At 32.4% G+C, this 21,072-nt stretch overlaps 1 protein-coding gene across 1 annotated transcript; it reads left to right on the forward strand.

Annotated features, from left to right (window-relative positions):
* The first annotated feature begins 191 nt into the window (after positions 1–191).
* On the forward strand, positions 192–19,937 carry LOC133193945 (uncharacterized). Its single transcript, XM_061329858.1, has 5 exons — positions 192–207; positions 1,583–1,728; positions 15,854–15,961; positions 19,618–19,738; positions 19,822–19,937. Exons 1-5 carry the CDS (start codon positions 192–194, stop codon positions 19,935–19,937), a joined length of 507 nt encoding a protein of 168 aa, XP_061185842.1.
* The last annotated feature ends 1,135 nt before the right edge of the window (positions 19,938–21,072 follow it).

Genomic DNA, 21,072 nt, shown 5'->3' on the forward strand with positions numbered 1-21,072 from the left:
GAAGATTTTTAAAAGATGCCACCAATTTTTCACTAATTTGTAATTATCTCCCCTTGGAAGAGAGCGTGGCCCTTCATTTGAACAAACTTGAATCCCCTTTATCCAAGGATACTCTGTGCCAAGTTTGGTTGAAATTGGTTCAGTAGTTCTGGAGAAGACGATGAAATTGTGAAAAGTTTACAATGACAACGATGGGGACAGACAGCGGTTAAATTTCGATCAGAAAAATTTACTCGAACCTTCAGCTCAGGTGAGCTAAAATGTTTATACCCGTTACCATGGTAACATTCTTAGTTAAAATTTTAAAATCTTGATTGCAAATGTATATATTTACGTATATTTTGCACCACCAATGATTTTGCATAAAAATGCCCTGTAATCTTGATTCTGAGTATCAAAACAATTGAAATTCCTACAAATAATGACTCTTAACTCTACATAGGTTACACTGGTTGCTATGTGCTCAGAATCGTTGCCATGGGAAAATCAAGTGAAAAATAGAATTTTAAAAGATACTAACTGCATTGTAAAATTTGCCTAATCACAATTTTACAGCATTCTTTGAAAAAATTCTTAACAACAGGTATGTGAACATGTTAAAATTATTATTCTATGATGTGTTGCTAAGGGGAAATTGCTGTTACCATGGAGATTACAAATTGTAAAACATTCCATAGTTTACAGAGAGGTCTCAAAAAGTTCAATTTAATGTAAATTTTGTTTTCAGTATTCAAAGATTACAAGTTATGTGATTTATGTCTTTAGCATTTTACATTTTTTCTCTTTTTATTCATCAAAACATCCATTTTTGTTGCTAGGCAACGGATAGGAATGTTAAAAAATTATACGCTTCTGAATTCAAATTCTAAAAGACAAAATCCTCTGCTTTTAGGTAATATGCACAGGATGTCTGTATGAGGTCCATCACTGGAGTAATTAGGCATTGAATAATTCCAAAATCAAGGAAAATGCTGAGTCAGCAAAAAAGGAAAAACATGCATATATTCCCACATCTGTCACAGATATATCTTTAAGTCTTATTTCTATATTTTTGATTTTGAAAACTAAGATCATTATCTTGAGAATAACAGCAATGAAAAAGAAATTCTTTTTGTATTTACATTTAATTTGAGCCTGAAAGATAAGAGATTTTTTAGTCCATCGAAGCTGAAAATTGGCTGGTTGCTAGGGAAATTTCTCTACCCATGTTTCCATGGTAACCATGAATCAAAACATTTTTCCTTTTGCATACATAGTTCATAGGGCAAAGGAAAACTATGTGTGGAAAATCATCAAATTCTGCCAACCCTCATATATCACCCTTTGCATGATTTTTACACAGAACTGTACTTAAATATTCCTTCAATAAATCTTTCCATGTTGACAAGACACTTGTGCAAGTCACAAGACATTAAATGTAGATATCTCCACCCTTTATTACCTAACATTGTACAAGTAGCTTATCAGCAAGTTCAGGGTTTATATTATGCTGTATAAAACTAAATAATGTTTCAAAGCAATGTCCTACTTTCGATTTGTTGTAATGAAGTCATGCTTTCAAAAGTCAAATTTAATTTTTCAGCCTTAAATGGGTTTAAAATCCGAAGTGTTAAGGATATCTACAAAAGTTGTGAACGCAAAAAGAACACATTGGTACAAGAACTAGGTTCTTCCAATTTGGGATATTTGGAGAAAAAGTTACAACAAGAGTTACCTTATTCTCTTAAGGTAGGTTAGAAAGTGTGAGTACGGATCAAATACGCCTGGGTTTTAGGGCTGAAACGATTCACCGAAATATCGATATTGTTCAATATTTCTGCTCGGTTCAATGTTCGATTCACTCTCTCGATTTTCGGTTCGGTACGTTTTTTATAATCGGGATTGGTTACTCCTTGAAATACATCGGGTTCAACCTCATTTTGATAGTTTGACACACACGGGGGAAAAATTGCGACGGAGAAAGTTTCAGAGCAGGTTGCCACTGCTAGTATTGACACGAACAAAGTGCTCTTTTAATCTACAAAAGCACAAGTAGTGCTCTTTATTGTATCACCACCTTTTTCTTGCCTTTTGAAATCTGAATGCATGTTTTCTTTAACCTTATGATTTGTTTCTTTTTTAAAATATATCGTATTTAAAAAATTGAATTGTGACACGTACAAGTATCGCGATACATCTATATGTGAAGGGGGAGATTTGTGAATTTCATGTCTCCCCCATTTCACCCACCCCGGGTGGCGTAAGGCGTTGTGGTAAAGCCACCAAAATCAGTGCTAACTTTAAAAATCATTTAGATAGAATCTTACTGGTAGAATCACTATAAGGTATTCCGTGAAGACGTAAATATAGAAAATACCCATCCTCTTAAATTGTTAAATATCTAAACCCACCAGGCTGAATATCTTAATTGTATAATATTATGAAAAACATAGAAAAGCATCAAGTAGACTCAGATTACCGGTATCTTCACATTGTTTACGTACTGAGTTTGGTAGATATGAGCAAAAGTGTCCCACAAGTAAACGAAAATGCATATTTTGTACATCGAACGAAATAGAAGACGAGTATCATTTTGTTTTAATATGTAACATTTATGTTGAGTTAAGAGAAAAATATATTAAAGAATATTTTTATGCAAGACCTATAATGGTAAAATTAATTGAATTACTTAATTCCGACTCAGAAAATATACTTAAAAAACTCGGGAAATACGTGTTTGAATGTTTTAAAAAGAGGGAAAACTTTACTCTAAAGCAAGATAAATAATAGGAAATAATACTCCTGTATAGTTCTTTTTTTCATTATATATATATATATATATATATATATATATATATATATATATATATATATATATATATATATATATATATATATATATATATATATATATATATATATATATATATATATATATATATATATATATATTAGGGATGTCAACGAATATTCGAGTACTCGACTATCGTTCGATCATACCGACTATCGACTAAAATATTCGTTAAAATGTGTTACCTAAAAGAAAGTTTAAATTCAAGGTAATAAACTTTCATTTATATACAGATTAATGTTTTCGTAAGTAATACTCAGGGTATGGTTTAACTGTTCAAAGGAAATTATTTGTATGTCGATTTATGTTCGGCAAATATACCTCCAAAATCTACAGTTTTTGGTATAGTTTAAAAGATGTCAGGATAGAAAAAACAGTTAAAAGTACGTTATCAAGGTTATGTGAAACTTGTATTCTGCAGTGGAACATCAAATATGATATATCATATGCCGAATCCGTCAAACATACATGTAGTAAACACAGTCTTCAAGTGAGACTTTTCTTAAGTAAGTTCTCCGAAAAAATTCCAAACAAAAGCAGAGCCGGAAAGAAAAATGTTGCTATCACAAACATGATTATCAAGGATTGTCAACCACTTGTAAATGGAGAGGACGTTCAAGACTGTTTGGTTTTGTAGATTCAAATTATAAAGTTTCAACCTGCAATTCCATAAGATCTGACGTAATGCAACTATTCATAAAGAATAATTAAACAGCTGTTACAAAATTGTAAATACATGTAAATTGGGGGACAGTTATGAGCGTAATTATTAATTAAATGGTGTTTCTTTCTGATATTAATATCATGCAGTCATTTTAAGATTGTATTGATTATTTGCACAAGTTCTCATAATTAAAATTTATCGCAAGCTCTCTCTGTTTTATAAGAGACACACTTTAATTGCTTACCAGTCAAAGTTCTCTGACACGACACGTAGAAATGGCTTCAATTAACGGGTACATGTACTATCGTTATGAAAATAAAGGACAAGTGCGAGCATTTGATATCCTGCATTTAGATAAAATGTGCAATAAAAATTATATTAATTTTGAAATCAAATAAATTGGATAGATATAGATGTACAGTATTTATTGTACTACGTAGATGTTTAAGATTCAGAAATTCGTTGTATAATGGTGATAGCGTAGATTAAATTATTGTACAACTAGTCTATAAAAGACAAATAGTGAAAATGACATGAAAAATTAATTTAAATTTCAACGAATATTCGACTATCGTTCGACTAAAGCCTCCGACTATTCGACTTAGCTATCCGAATAAAATTGACATCCCTAATATATATATATATATATATATATATATATATATATATATATATATATATATATATATATATATATATATATATATATATATATATATATATATATATATATATATATATATATATATATATATGTTATAAAGCACCTGTGTAACACCTGTTGATCAATGTTTATAAACTAATGTTATACTTTTGTGGCAATATATGCAATGTATGCGTTAATAAAGATACGCAGCATTGTTAAGGCGTACTTCGAAGAAATCAACACAATATAAACGTGCATAAATACATACCTTTTTAAAATTAATTTTAATTTTGTAAAGGTACTATATTATCTTATGATTTAACATTCTATGAAATAACATTGTATACCCCGCTCTGTACTGAATTTGATTTGGTCACGTTATTTGATAGTCACGTGATAAATGCATGTAATGTGTATTGTATGTAGGTCACAAACAAATTTCAATATCGCAAGGGCATACCCTAGTTAAAATTAAAAATTAAAGTAATAGATTGTTTCTACATAACTTGTAGTTTATGGAAAGTGCTGCTGCTTTAAATAGAATTCTCATTTTATTAGTTTAAATTTCAAATTATTGGGCCCTAGTCGAAATATGTGTGACCTTTACCAAGTATTTTATGCATTTATTAGCACTTTTCAAGTTAAGGAATATGTCCATTATGTGTATTCAAAAAATGGTCAAGATCTATTAAGTGTATGCCCTTGCGAAAAGGCGATTTAAAGAGGCACCTCGGCATGAAACATGCACACCCTGTAGACAAAAACACGGTAGAATTAATTCAATACATTCTCTCGATATTTTCTAAATAATGGCACTAAACAAACGTTTCAGATTTGTATTAATGGTCTACCTAAGATTTTTTAAATAATATTCTGTTTAATAATAAAATGCATTTTTCACTGTGAAAAAATTACTTGATCCGCCTCTCACTGCACATAAAATGCGTCAAACTTTACCATGATGACGTCACGTCAACAAGTGCATTGCGATCAGTGATTTGTTTATATCTTGCTGTCTGGGATTTAACTAGCGACAAAAATGAATGCAGTGGTAAGTTTTGATGTAGGTCATTACTCTTATGCAGTTTAGATTCGCAAATTATTTCATTTTCTGTTATTGTGAGGAATTGCTATATTTGTGTGATGTCACAGTAAACTTTTCCGTATAAATTAGGCCCCGCCCCCTTTATGCAGCCTTAACAGAGCTGCGTACTACTACATATGTTTAATGGTTCATGTCCAGATTTGTTCGCTGATAATGAGCTCATCTGAGCCGAAGGTTTTAGAGAGATAATATTAACTTTTCATCGTCTTCTTTAGAATCACTGACCAATTCTTTAGACTGGTCAAACCTCAACTTAATGCAAGACAAATACATATAGATCTAAATATTAGATAATCAAAGCTAAAATGCTCCCATGTTGTGATCATCTACTCCATCTGGTCATGTTAATGATATGGAAATACCTGAGTGTAAATGCAAATGTTATCACACTTGTATAAATATCAAAACAAAAGTAAGTCTATAAATGCCTTATAACTACATACACTATATGGAATGATTCATTGGTTCACGTCCTTAAATGCACTTTTAAATCCCGTGGTTTTTTTTATTCGATTTTTTTTTTTATTTTGCAATTTTGTTTTTTTTTTTTTAAATTTATAATTTTGTTTTTCATTTTGTAATTTCTTTTTTTTTTATTTTGAAATTTATTTTTTTTTATTTAGCTTCGGTTTTTTATTTTGTAATTTCGTTTTTTTTTTTTATTTTGTAAATTTAGCTGTTATATTTAGTTTAGGTTTGAACTACTTGGTTTCCGTAGATTACAGTGTATTTATACACTTATTGTGAATGTTGATAGAAGATAACATGAAAAAACAGCATCTGACTGTATTGATAATGCAAGAATTAGCCCAATGTCAAAGATAGATTAACTTGAAAATTATTAAACCGAAAGTAGAAAAAAACATTGTTGATGAAGAAATGTGAAAAAAAGACTGATTTTATATAAATAAAGTAAACCTAATTGTCCCAAACCTGAGTGTTATATGAGAAATGGGCTAGGAAACAACAAAGTATGATGTTAGTTTCTTCGAATGATGCTGTGCTCTAACTTCTAGAGTTGACACCGTGAGGGTCAATGTTTGTAAACCAAAAAAATTTAAATCAGATTTATGACTGTAACGTGTATGATCGGGTTCTTACAAGGGATACTCTTATCTAAAGTCGGGGACTTGGTAAGGTACTACTTGCACCGTATTTCTCCCCTATTGTTTCTATTGATAGATAAGTACTGATTGTCTCAATCTTCTTCAGATTTACTACACCCAGAACTTAATTCCAATATCCTAGGATTAATTGCCTCTGGTGCTTATAGCTCTTTCACTTTTATTCTGCTCTTTCCCTTAACTTCTAATTCAATTACTTCGTCTGCTGGCTTCTGATTCAGCCGTCAACTTATTCAGTTAACTTTTGAATGCCTGACTTTCCCATAGCTTTGCTTTATATAATCTTTGGCTAGTAAATAGCAAGGGTTGTCAGATCATTCCAATTTGGAGGTCTTCACAGCGTTTTACACACATGCCCTTAACCATAATATAACATTCAAGTTTAATTTTTTGGTATGATCAAAGTTCACTTCATGATGTTGATAGATTATTTTCCAAATAAAGAACATGCCCTATACATTTATTTTCCACGTAACCCCCCTCCCCCTTTAAAAAAATTGTTTACTTTTCATATACAAATAACAGAATCCAAGCAGGAAAAAAATACAAACCTCCAAACTATAATAATTCTTGGGCATGTGGCAGCTAGATTAACATCTATAACTTTTTTAGCGTAACCTAACTAATTTAATGTCTTGATTAAAAGAAATGGGTTGAGCACAGATTTATGAATTTATCTTTTAATTACTTGTACTAAAAAGATTTCAGTATAATGATAATGAAAGTACATAATTGTTTGTGATTTCAAAAACATGTTGAAGAGTGTCGTCCTGAAAACTTGCCGCGGCATAAAGTGCCCTTTTGATTCTTTGATTATCATGCCCTTTTTGGAATCTAGTTTTAACACTTATTCTAGCTTCTGTTCCTTCCCTTTTTCTGACGGCGCTGGAGTTTGAACTGTGTCAATGATAAGAGTAAGTGATTTGTCAATTCTTCTCTGTACAAACAGCTTCATTTGTCAGTAACAGATGGTGTTTTATACACTTGGCCTATAGAATCAACATCAGACTTCCAGCACCTTACCTTACCGGAGATTAACAGAAGCATTCAGATGCTTCGTGATGAATTTAACTCCTTAAGGTCACAAGTTGTCTGGAATTTTGTATCAGGATACATTGCATTTTTCGTGTGTATTGTGTAAGTTGTATGTCAGGTAAACTTACTGTACAGCACGCTTGGACATTACATGTATTTTACATGTATTTCTTGAAATTAAATTCTTTTTAAAAAGTTTTGAACAAAGAAAAATTATGTGTAAATTTTATAGTCAAAATCTCTTGATTGAAAGAGAGAAAAATGAAAACAATACACTTGAGAGATTAGAAAAAATTGTAGAATGTGGACATGAAGTGTGCTAAGCTTAAAAGTTCCGTTCTGCTTGTTCAAAATTTAGAATACTTAAGAGACAGGATAATTTAAAAAGATTAGACATAAGAATAGTCTGTCTTGTTTATTATGTAAATCATTTTTGCTAAAGTCGGGAGTCATGGATTTCTGATCTGCTACTCTCCTTAAAGCAAATCAAGTTACATATATACAGGGTTGTCCCTAAGAATTGAAATAGCAGGGGAAATTTAAAAGGTGGAAGGGGATCTAGGGTTCCTCCCCTTACAGGCTTAGATATTGAGAGGGAATACCAGAATAACCAGGGGATTATATTATTGGTGGGCAAGTTCCCTGGCCCCCGGGTCTTAGGGACAACCCTGTATATAGCTGAATCAAGAGAATATGCCATACTTGTATACACAGGGCATCTATTTCATTAAAAATGTTTTGAATCTAGAGGTTTAAAGGACAAGGTATGGTAACGGCCGAATCTCGCCCCTTATTTGATGTAAAAAACAAAAAACAGAACACAGTTAAAATTGTGATAGTTTGTAGTTAGGAATTTGAAATGATGACTGTTTTAAAACCAGTACTAATTTTGATTAAAAGCTTACAAGAGGGTGCAGAAGTAGGACAATTTCCCAACTTTTCTCAATTCTGGTGGAATTTTGTCAAATTTGAGATACTTTTCACATTGAGAAACATAGAGCACAAGCTTGCCTAACTGAGATTTTTATACGTAAGATGCATCTGATGCTAGTGTATGAAATATATAAATTTGGCAGATAGGCAAGCTTGTGCTCTATGTTTTCTGAAACAAAATGTGTTTTAAAATCGATGAAAATTTGCATAAAAATGAGAAAATTCGGAAAATGGCATATTTTCTGACTTCCTGTGACCTCTGTGTATCCCATAACTTAGAACCAATACATATTTTGTGGCAGGGGTGACAATAGGTTTTTATTGATAAACTGTTGCATCATTCTAAAAGACACCCCAAACCAAGGGCCAAAAAGGGGTCTTAGCCTATCTTGTCCTTTTTGTTCAATAACAAAAAAATATTTTCAAAACTCTCTTTCATAGTAGATTTCCAGGCAGAAAATATATTGGTATTATGATATGGATACAATTACCATATTTAAAAAAAAGTTTTTATTACAATAGAAAAACTTACTAGGTACCGTAGTGTGGTTTCCTTTCATATGGGTGTTGAGGGATCCCTATATGAATATTGTTGCACTGACTATGCAAACAGAAAATTGCAAATACCAGTGAATAGTGTTTTGAAAAAAAGTACTCAAATGAGAACCTTCTAGGGAACATTTTTTTTTTTCAAATCAAATCCACATTTGAGCATTGTGGGACCTTAGAGACAAAATAAAGCTGCTGACTGAGAAACACAACAATCATTTGGTACATGCACACTGAATGTGCATGATAGTAAATGGAAAATTGCAGCCCCTGATGTCATTTTTAAAAAAACAAAAATGTCTGTCTTTAGAATAAATGATTCAGTTTTACCTTAATTTTTATACTGATGAAATTATATAGCCATGACATGTTCCGACATGTTCTTTATTTTTGGCCTTTTCCTGTACTGCTTACATTTTTATTTAAACTGCAAACTCAGCTGTTAGCGGAAACATTCTGGATATTCATCTGCCTAGTTGGTTGTGCTATTCATCAATATATTCATAAATAACCCTTAGAACTTGGTCCTGTAAAATTGACAAAGCTTTGGGCTGAAGGGATATTTTAAAAGTAAAGCTTGTAAAAAATACACAATTATCAATAAAAAGTAAAAAAAAAATAATGCCAAAAATGTGTTTATATATATATATATATATATATATATATATATATATATATATATATATATATATATATATATATATATATATATATATATATATATATATATATATATATATATATATATATATCCAAAGTCTCTTCTTTGTAATAGAATAAAAACACTTTAAAACACTTTTTGAAATATTTCAACCGTGTTACCGGCCTTCATCAGTCGTGTTTATTTAATTGCATAGCAACTAATGTTGAACAACGTATTATGACGTCACAATGTACATACAATAGAAAGACAACGTCATGAATCAAAATGAATCAAAAAAGAGTATAAACTGATATTTATATTGTTAGAACCCCGTTGTGAAACAGCAAAATGTAAACAGCAAAATGTAGCCAACACGTGGTTCATAAGATGCTAGGTGAATTTACAAAAAAATATATTTTTGCAAATTGGTAACTAAGAAAAGCGTAATTTCGCAGATTCCACAGCTACCGTCGAGGCCAATGTTGTAATGTCGACGGATTTCCTGACTAATCCCTCCAGATAAGGTCTAAATGACAGGTTAAGTCAAGCAGACGTCTGGCGAGATGGAGGTCAGGAGATCAATGCTGATTAAGATAGGTCGTCCGCTTATGAGTCGGGCTGTGATACCACATTATGAAGAATGCTATTTTCATTGAATTCTAAGAATATTCATGTAAGTTCCATTCATTAAACTGAAACTATTTTTTAAATGAAAATAAAAATTAGAAATTGTAACAAAACGAACCCTTTAAAAGAGATGATTAACCACAAGTTTTGGGTCTAAACGTTTCATTTTATTTTTATTAGGAACAGGCAAATTAAATGCATTATATCAGCATTACATGTGTTTAGGTCTATTATACCTATTTTTACTATGAAAAGACATTAAGTGCATCCTAACAACAAAACTATGATAAATGTGATGAGTTCAACTTTTCTATCGTGAACTTCCACTATTTACGCAGGTATGTTAAGGCGGTGCCCAGATCATATTTCGGCGAATTTAGACTTTTTTCGTAAAATGTAACATTGATAAATCGGAAAAGCCATAGATAAAACATTTACTATTATTATCCATTGTATAGACGTCATTGAGTCTTAGGCTAAAAGAAGCACTCCACTACGACGTCATCACGTGACGTCCATAAATAGAAAAATTGCCTTAATGAAAAAGTGAAAAGTTCAACACTACCCCGAAGATAATTAATTTCTTTGAGTGAAAATAATTATGTAAAAACATCACTGGGTCATGAAAAGTGCTGCTAGAATCCTATTCTCCCGACACAGAAAAAAAATATTCCAAAGTTTTGGATGAAACCTTACCAAAATTTTTACATTTTATACATACGATCAATGAATTATTATCAGATTATGTTAACCACACGATTCTAGCAGCACTTTCCAAGTACTATAGAATACAAGCTTTCGATACAAACAAAAATTATGCTTCAAAGTATTCGACGTAGTGTTGAACTTTTGCATCTTTGTTGTTATAGAACGACAGAGGACAGGCTGATCGGGATTTCAAAGCACTGTCTGTGTTCATTATAAGAAAACATGATAAGAATATATTAGCGTACCTGATTCTTAATCTTTAATTCCTTATGAATTACATATAACATTCACGGTATATGCCTCAAAACTCCATTTCATATATTTGTTTACATGAATTCTCGCCACGTTTAATTTTCACTCGGCAAATATTTGATCAATAGTTATGACGTCATGGGTTTGGTATTTATCCCTCGTGCTAAATAATTAGCTATTTATACCACCCAAAAACGACTAGATTTAGTTTATATTATGTTTTGAATGATTCCATCCATTTCTTGGACCTGAAATTAAACTTTAAATATAGATATTAAGAAATCATTATTTCTAAAGTTCACGTCATACAGCTTACTATGACTTCATATTGTAAAGGCAAGTAGGATATCTCTGGAAGTAGCCTTAACACACCCGCGTAAGTAGCAATATGCAATTACCACTTGGATATGGAGTTTATGTCTCCTAGTTGATTCGATACGAAAGGGCATGTTCTACGCACGAGCAATTTCTAAAAACGATGCAAGCTATTGACAAATAAGTTGATAATACAAGATTTCCTATATTAAAAGTCTCGTTGAAAATCAACATTTCGCAAATTCTTTGGTCGATACAATGACTTGTTAGCAAATACAATCTATCGTTAATTCGAATGCTGGCTGAAGGTTTTCATACAAATTGTTAGGTTATTATTTTCACACTTAATTGTCTACGGATTTCCCATTTACCCGAACCTGACAGGGAGCACCTTACGGGAGTGACCGATCGAAAGAGGATTCTTACTCCTACATGACACCTTATCCATCCTCTTATGTTCCTAGATGGCCGTGTTTGCTCTGCTCCCAATTTGTATTGTTCCAATGGACGTTTTAGCTGATTTCTGTTCGTTATCTTTATATTTCACCCATTTTTATTTTAGCACATAATAAAAATCTCACTAGAGATAGTCACAGTGGCTATAAGTTAAGAATGTTATCTTAATCTTTCTTTTTCATCCGTTTCATATTTGGATATTTTACTGATTATAGATGGTTATGGCCAACTAACAACTAAACTATATGATGATGACTTCGAGATGGCTTCCATATTGGCTTTTCCATCGCCAACTTCTTACCTGTATTTATGTAGTTGTATTCAACTATCGCTTGCATATGGTGTTTAAGTGTCCTAACTTACTAGTATTTTGTAGACTAGGGCATGCTATGAGTACGATCAACTTTTAAACAGAGGTAGGATACTGACAAATCAGATGATGTTACAGGTTTTTCAACAGTATTAATCAAAGTCAGCATTTCAAAATGTCCTGGGTCATTTTAATGACCTTTTTAGCAAATGCATTTATTTTCCCTTTTTTTTTTTTATTTTGTAAGGTTGTACATATTGTATTTTTTGTAATAGTCTTAATAACTTTAACAAATTTACAATAATCCATGAAGACCATAACTTTTATAAATGCGGAATATAATGCAATGAAGCCCAGAAAATTTATATAATTTTTTGGACGAATTTGATAAATGTTAAGACAAATAAGGTAAAAATTTCTTCGTTTGGATTAACAATATATTTGTGTGTTCAAAAAAGTTCTTCCTTCGGACAAATTAAATATACTCAAGAGAGAGAGAGAGAGAGAGAGAGAGAGAGAGAGAGAGAGAGAGAGATTTGTTTTTGATCAGACTTGTTCGGACGAACTGGATATTTGCTTTGACAACTCAGCGAATTACATGTTTCTTTAATCAGGTTTCAAATTTATTCTTTATGCAAGAATTTTCGTTTCTCTGCTGAAGGAGAGCATCCTGAAAATCAAATCTGTACATGTATAGAGCACATAGATTAATTGCACTTTGAGGATTAGATATGGATATCTGCATGATCAAGTTTATTATTGACACCATTCCTTTGCGATTCTGGGATTTCATTGAAGTTTTACTTGCAGATTAGGTTAACATTGCTTGCATCTCCACTTTTGTTTGCAATGGATTGTTAAGTAATGTTTGTTCTTTCAGTTTTTATGAAAATGTACCAAAAGTATCTTATACATCACATAATTTTTCAGATGCAAATTGCCAGATATTCATGCTATGTCGGAAAATTAAATACAGGTATATGTACACTGTTAAAATCATTGAATTGAAAATATTTGCACTCAAACGCAACTTAATTAATCTGTAGATAGACGTTATAAACACCCCCCCTCTCTCTCTCTCTTAAATAAATGAGGGAAAAATTTAAAACAAAAATCTTCTTCAAAACAATGATATATTTGTCAAATCAAAATGGAAGAACTTCCACGTACATGTAGTATAGATTGAAGTCGATTAATGTTGTGATTTTATCACAAAATACAGATAATTTATTCGAAAGATTTAATGAGACCAACATATCATCCCTGTTTCCTCGTTTTTAGAAAACCTCGGGTGAGCATTTCGCACCAAGCGCCTTTGATTGATGATTTTTAATCTTTTTAATCTGATAGAAAAATAAATCATTTATAAAATCCACCGGCACAAGAATCATTATTCTACGGATGTCATTTTTCTTCACAAGACGAATAATGACCCTCATAGAATAATGACCAGGGTCATTTTTCAACGTCGAAAAATGATTCCCGGTCATTATTCGATGTCGAAAAATGACCTTTTTGCCGGTAGAAAAAGTGGCGTAACCCTTAAAATCTGCATACCCTACGTTAAGAGAAATGGCCCCCGTAGAATAATGACCCCATCCAGATTTTATGAGAATTATCATTTTCTTTTTGGTTAAAAAAATCAAGTAATATAAATGATCACGTGAGGTAAATTAAGGATACAGCGATGATATGTTGATCTCACTAAATCTTTCGAATAAAATTATCTATATTTTATGATAAATTATCCATTAAATGTCTTCAATATACACTATGTGGAAATGCTTCCAAACTGAATTTGACAAAGATGTCATTGCTTTAAAAATGTGTTAATGAAAAAAATCCTTTTATATTCCAGAGAGAGAGAGAGTTGTTTATAATATCTACCGGTTACTGTAGATCACATAATTTTCTCGACACCATATTTTCGCGAGATAGTTATTTAGAAGTTATAAGCGAGAGAAAATTTTCACGAATTCATGTTTTTGTTCTACATACTTAAAATCTATTCTAATAAAAGTATACGCGAGAATAAAATTTAGGCAAGCAGACTACTCGTGTAATTACGCAAAAATCAAGTTCTTGCAAATGACAAGCGATTTACAATTATCAAAATATGACTGAGTACATTTTTTTAGGTCGATGATTTTGAAAGCGACAGAATGATATTATAGCAGATGATCTAACAATTTAAATAAGAAGGACGTGAAGTTTTAGAATTTTGGTACATTTTCACTAAAAACAGAAAGAAAAAGCATTCATAAACTACCCAATGTATCGGGGAAACAAAGGCTGAGTTGCAAGGGATTTTAAACTAAACTGCAAGTAAAACTCCCATGAAACCCCAGAAACTGAAAAGGAATGGAGTCAAAGAAAACTTGATCAAATATCCATATCTCGTCGCCAGCGTGTACTTGACCAATGTGCTTTGTACATGTACTAACCTTTGATTTCCTGGATGCTCTCTTTTATCAAGGGAAGGATAAGTCTTGTCCACAGAAGAAACATTAAATCTGTTCGATCACTATCGTAAATCAGAGTTTTTTTAATAGTTATCACTACAGCCAAAATTATCACTATCATTAACAATAGTTTTCATTGTGTCAAAGTTATCACTATAGTTAACTATAGTAAACTATAGTTAAATTTAGTTTACTATAGTATTTTTGTAAGGGGTCCTGGACGACATAATAACAGTTTTAACCGATAGCCATTGTGACGATATGCTGTGCGATTTTTATTGTATACTGAGAACACAATATAGGTCTAAAGACAGAAACACATGTAATGCTGTTATTTTACATTTTAACAGCGTGTTTGTCCAGTGTTCGTCTGAATTCTATTCAGATCATTTTCCGCAGAAATGCACCCATAGTTGGTGCAACAATGATGAATTTTATTGTTTTCAGGGGTGCATAGTTGAAAGTACTTCATATTTTACTGTTTAAAGGCGTAGTAAGTTACTTGAGAGTTATTAATATTCTATTGGTTACAGGCCTGTAAAGTTGGGAGTATTTGTATGTGTAACGGGGACTGGATACGTCGATTCTGTAGCTCAGTGGTTAGAGCACCCGCACGGTTAGCGGGAGGTCGCGGGTTCGAGTCCCAGTCTGGCCGACATTTTTCCCCGCCTGTTACATATCTTATTGTTTTCAGGTATCATAAGTTGAGAGTAATTCATATTTTATTCTTTGCAAGCGTATTAAGTTTAGAGTATTTCTTACTTTTTACAGGCGTAGTATGTTGAAAGTACTCCTTATTGTATTGTATATAGGCGTAGAAAGTTGAGAGTATTTCATATTTTATTGTTTACAGGCGTAGTATGTAGAGGGTATTTCATATTGTATTACATTAGTCCAAGCATTCATAGCATAGTAAGATTTTAAATCAACAAAAGATATTAAAGACAGAATATCTCAAAACACAAAATGTCTCAAAGTTTAAAATTGTTCATCCTTTAATTGCCTTCACTTATTTTATCTTGGAGAAATTATTGCATTTTTAGTACAAAGAATGCAAATTGTTATCAAATAATAGGACAAGAAAAACTTCCATTCATTGAATGTTAAAGTCCATTTGTATTTTCCCTCGGACCTAATGAAACAATACAATAAGTTAATTTATACCATGGTAATGTTTATTTCTATCTAACGTAGACGTATTATCCTGTCAAACTAATCCGGAAAGGTCTTCTAAAAGACAGGCGTATATTGGTGGACAAATGGCCGGACTTCCAGATTGTGTTGGTGACTGCAGACAAACAGGTCAGACTCCATCGATCTAAAATTCTCTGCTTGGTATAAGGTCGGCAATATATATATATAAATATAAATAAGCAATATCTTTATTAAGCTTAGGTAATTATTATCTTTAAAGCCATATATATAAAAAGAATTGTTTTGCAAAAAAATAAAAACAGCAATAAACAAAACAAAAATGCTTTGAGTGCCAAACGGAGATTGAAATGAAAAAGAAAAACTGACGTCGACACGTGAAATAATTCAGATGGATGCAAATATTTGCACAACTTCTGTGTGGTTAATTTGAGTAGTATTTGTGTTAAGTGTGTATATAATCATTTCTGTTACTTGATATTTTATGGTTTATTTAAATTAAGTCAGAGAAAAATTGGGCGGTATCTATATTTAGTTTTTCAATTGTTTTATACTAATTTTAACTACAGTACATCCAGTTATCTGCATGATCAATGAAATGTAAGTATGATGCACAGTATTTATGTTCAAATCTTAAAAAAATCCACACAGTACAATCTGAGAACAGAACAAACACGGACCTCTGAAAACATCAGAGGTGGAATAAGCTGCCATCAGAGGGATCGAGGTCTGTCAACAGGAAATTCTTCCTCCTCTTAGACACATGATTTCACCTTTGGTTTTTCCAGAGGACTGTGTTTTGCCCTGTTCTCGGTTTGTTTTATTGATATGATTAACTCCTCACAAAAATAAGAATTTATTTACAATAGACGATATCACCAAATTCGAAAAGTGATCACCTATTCGAATAGGTGATATCACTTAATGGCAATTAATAAAAAAAACGGCGCCTCATAATAATGAAATATTTCGACACCCCATCACCCAACACCACACCATACCCCACCCCCAAAAGTTAAAGGAAACGTTTATTACTAAAGACATTGATTACTTTAGTCAGACAAGCTTTTTGAAAAGCTGTTACTTGTAAATATATATATGATCGAGTTACTAATACTATCTCGCTTATGACATTTTATTTTCATCTAAAGTTGTCACCCTGCATGGTCGCTCGCGCTATTTCAAATATGAAAATGAAGACCTTGACACTTTATCAGAATGGATTAAAAGTATCAAATGGATGTTGAAATCTCGCATTAAGCGATTGAGGGGCATTATGATAACCATCAATCCTTCTGTCTTCCACAATGCAAAAGTGAAACAAGAATAAGATAGATTACACGATCAGTATGCACTGGTCCCAGACAGGTAACAACATTGTCTTTGTTTGTAAATTTCATTATTTGAATTGTATTTTAGAGGAACTAGGATTTAATTCTGCAAGTGGTAATCCAACTTATACCCATATCTCCCTTTCTAAGAAGGAAATTCTTCAAAACCATATGTCAGTTTTAAATATTTTTAATATCCCCAACAATCAAAATGATTTTGAATTATCACACCTATACTGTATTCAAAACTCCATAAAAATCCTCATAAAGATATATAGCGGGTAACAGTATATGCTCTACCAAGCCTCTTTCTTTATGTCTCATTAATATATTTATAACAGTGAAGGAGAAACTTCAGGAGAACCGTACAGCAGTGTATTACAGAAGAGGTACATGTATAAATCAGATGTGGATACTTCAAAACTCAAAGGAACATTTAGAAAATTTGAAATCACAAAATTTTACCAAAAGCAATAATATCACGACTTTTCAAGACTTTATACAACTATTCCCCACGATAAATAAAAGTCCAGGCTTTTTGACATCATAGACAGCTGCTTTTTCAATAAAAATGGAACTCGTAATATACTTACCTTATCATTGGTCATTTGCAATATTATTTTGTTAAAAACATTCTGATTGTACACATAAGTAATCTGAAATGGATATTAAAAAGATGCTTGAGTTTCTGATTGACAATATCTATGTAGTGTTTGGAGATCGGGTCTTCCAAAAATCTGTTGGAATTCCCATGGGTACCAATTGCACCCCGTTATTAGCACATCTATTTTTATATTCATATGAAGCAGAATTTATTCAAAAACTTCTATATGAGAAGAAGAAAACACTTACTGTTACCTTCAACTTGACATTTCGATATATCGACAACGTATTATAAATTAACAATAGTTACTTCCATTCATATATCGATTCGATATATCCCAGTGAACTTGAAATGAAAGACACCACAGAGTCTAACACATCTGTTTCATATTTGGATATTTTACTAGAAAATGACGTAAATGGAAACCTAACAACAGAGCTTTATGATAAACGTGATGACTTCAACTTTTCTATCGTCAACTTCCTTTACTAATGTACGCAAGTGAGTTAAGGCTAGGTGTAGGCGTTTCTATGCAAATGAGGTTATAAAAATGTATAAGAGTTATATACACTATGCAAGACAAGTTTAAATTCGTTTTGTTTGACAAGACATATTGTAGCCAGTGCACAAATTATGACGTCATTGCTTTACTGCTCGAGGTTATTTTTAAACAAATAATGTATACATTAACAAATAATGCATAATTCTCGAAAGAATATTCCAAAGATTAATAAAAGTGCTGCAAAAATCCTATTCACTTTTTACTTTGATAAAACTTTGAGAAAACTTATACTGGGCTTTGATTTTTTACCCTGTTTCAACTCAATACTTTACAAAAAGTATCTAAACGAATGAACCATGTCGATATTTTTGCAGCAATGTCATCAATCCTTTGAATATTCTACTTTTAATTAGACCCGGTTTCTGTAAAATTAAATAGGGCATGCCCTTGCGCCGAAGCTTTATTGTTGATGTTCTTTAAAACTTTGTGTAGAAGAGAAGAATAATATGACGTCATAATGTGTACTGACTATCAATTGTCGTGGGTACCAAGTTTGTATTAAAAAATAAGTTTTAACCTTTTCTGTATAATAGGTATAATCTTTATGCGTAATTAGTTTATTTGCATGGAAACGTATAAACTTAACCTTAGCTCACTTGCGTAGCAATGTACTCTTATCACTTGCATATGGGTTTTATGTATCTCAGTTGATTCGATACGCAAGAGCATGCTTAACATACGAACATTATCTAAAACGAGACAAGCTATTGACAAACAAGTTCATGAAACAAGGATATCAACAGTCTTGTTTAAAGTGATCATTTCGCAAGTTCCATGGTCGATACAATGACCTTGTCACCAAATAAAATCTATCATTAAGTCAAATGCTTAATGACGTTTTTCATACTAATTGTTAGGTCATTACACACTGAATTGTCTACTGATTTTTCCGTTTGCTCGATCATAACAAGGAGCACATGGCGGGTGTGACCTTTCGACAGGGGATGCCCACTCCTCCATGGCACCTGATCCCAGTTCCAATGTTTTTAGAGGTCCGTGTTTTCTCTAATCCCGATTTGTATTGTTTTAATAGACTGTGAGATGGAATAATATTCGTTATCTCCATATTTCATTGTCATCTGAGGGGGAGGCAGCACAGTTGTAACCCTGCACGTGAGAGAGACATCTCGAATTGTCTCCCTGCACATGACACCAATCAGATTGACTGTACTATTCTGAAGGATAATAATATTTATTAAAAATCCACTTCTCTTTTTTTGAGCTATGTTTTATTGGCGTGTTATTTGTAAGAAAGGTTGAAGAGAATAAGATCAGAATTTTACTCATTTACCTCTTCCTTTGCTTGCAGAAGAAGATGTCCGCTTCACACAGGGTGTACTGTTTCTGTAAGGACGATAACTCCTCCACTTTGTTTGATTCCATGCTACGCCAGGTGTCGATCGAACTCAAGAGTTCTCTTATCTTATTCGGTAACTATTCAGTGGAAGCTTATGATTATTTTTCTCGGTTATATTTGAATTCTTTTCGCAGAGGTTGTACTTTATTTCTGTAGGCTGTAGTCCAGGTATCACCGATAAATTAATTAGGGTGAATGGATCGTTTGTCCGACGTCTTGTAGAAGATACCTGCATGCACATGTTACCAAGGGAGAACTTCAGAAAAGCGTAGGTCGATATGGTATCCTTTCTTGTGAACACAAGTCTCTAAGGATTTCAAATTTTGACACTATATTCACAGAAAATATTCAATTTCAAAGAAATTCCTACACGTAACCCAGTTAGGTTTTCCATGTGTTATAGAATACATCATGAAAAACCATATCAGGCTAAGCAAAGTAAATTGATAGGTGAATAAATTCAAATTCTCAGTATATATAAATGAAGTTTGCTAACTTAAAAAGTTCGTCGAACTGCATGAAAGGTAACATCTGAACATTTTTGTTGAACTATTTTAATATTTCATCAACAGATATAATTTCATGCAGAGATCTGGTAACATAGAATAAATGAAATCCTCGCGATTTAAATATCAAATGTGCATAAAATGGACATGCACATATAGACAGCGGGATTTGAATTAGAAGAAGCTAGGCGGCCTAATGAAGAAGTCGCTTCAAAAAGGCGTACTCGATGCAATGAGAAAGAAATCTTATAATAAAAATCCAAGGCCAGATGCAGTTAGGAGATAGGGATAAATTCAAAAGGAGAACGTATTTTAATCTATTAATTTTATAGATACAGGTTATCAAGGAAAGATGTATATTGTAGATACGGTCAAAGAATGAGAGATCAAAGCCAACAATGAAACAAATGTAAAGAGCACTGTAGAAAAAGTGATTGACTCATTTCAATACCTTATATAGTAAAGAATTAGATAGGAAGAGGAAGAAAACAAGATTGATGTTACGTCTTGACCATTGTTTGGGTCAATCTCAATTACAGTTATAGCAAAGGCCAGGTCCAGGTAAAGCCCTGGAAGGGGTGGGGTGCGATGACCGTTGAATTCTCCAGTAGTATAGGAGGGACATTTAGACCCCATTGAACCAGGTCCAAGATGGCCGCCATTCCGTTTTCGGACGAGATGGCGGCCCTTTTCTCCCAAGATGGCTGTTTTTTCGTCCAAGAATGGAAACCCTTCTCTTTCCCGCCAAGTTAAGATGGCTGTTTTTCCGCATGCGATTATTCCGACTACATTATTTCTGTTCCATTGTTTTCTAACAAAGTATTTGTTTGTTTGTTTTTTAGCTCACCTGAGCTGAAAGCTCAAGTGAGCTTTTCTGATCACCCGTTGTCCGTCCGTCCGT

The sequence above is a fragment of the Saccostrea echinata genome, unplaced genomic scaffold (assembly GCF_033153115.1).
Source record: "Saccostrea echinata isolate AGI-Se365-2 ecotype Australia unplaced genomic scaffold, CSIRO_AGI_Sech_v1 ptg000028l, whole genome shotgun sequence".
In the NCBI taxonomy this organism is placed as follows: Eukaryota; Metazoa; Mollusca; class Bivalvia; order Ostreida; family Ostreidae; genus Saccostrea; species Saccostrea echinata.

Bases quoted from the DNA above. Each gene is read 5' to 3' on its own strand.
- LOC133193945 (XM_061329858.1), top strand. The intron at 15,962-19,617 runs GTCAGACTCCAT...CTTTGCTTGCAG, and splicing joins TGGTGACTGCAGACAAACAG to AAGAAGATGTCCGCTTCACA. The intron at 19,739-19,821 runs GTAACTATTCAG...TTATTTCTGTAG, and splicing joins GAGTTCTCTTATCTTATTCG to GCTGTAGTCCAGGTATCACC.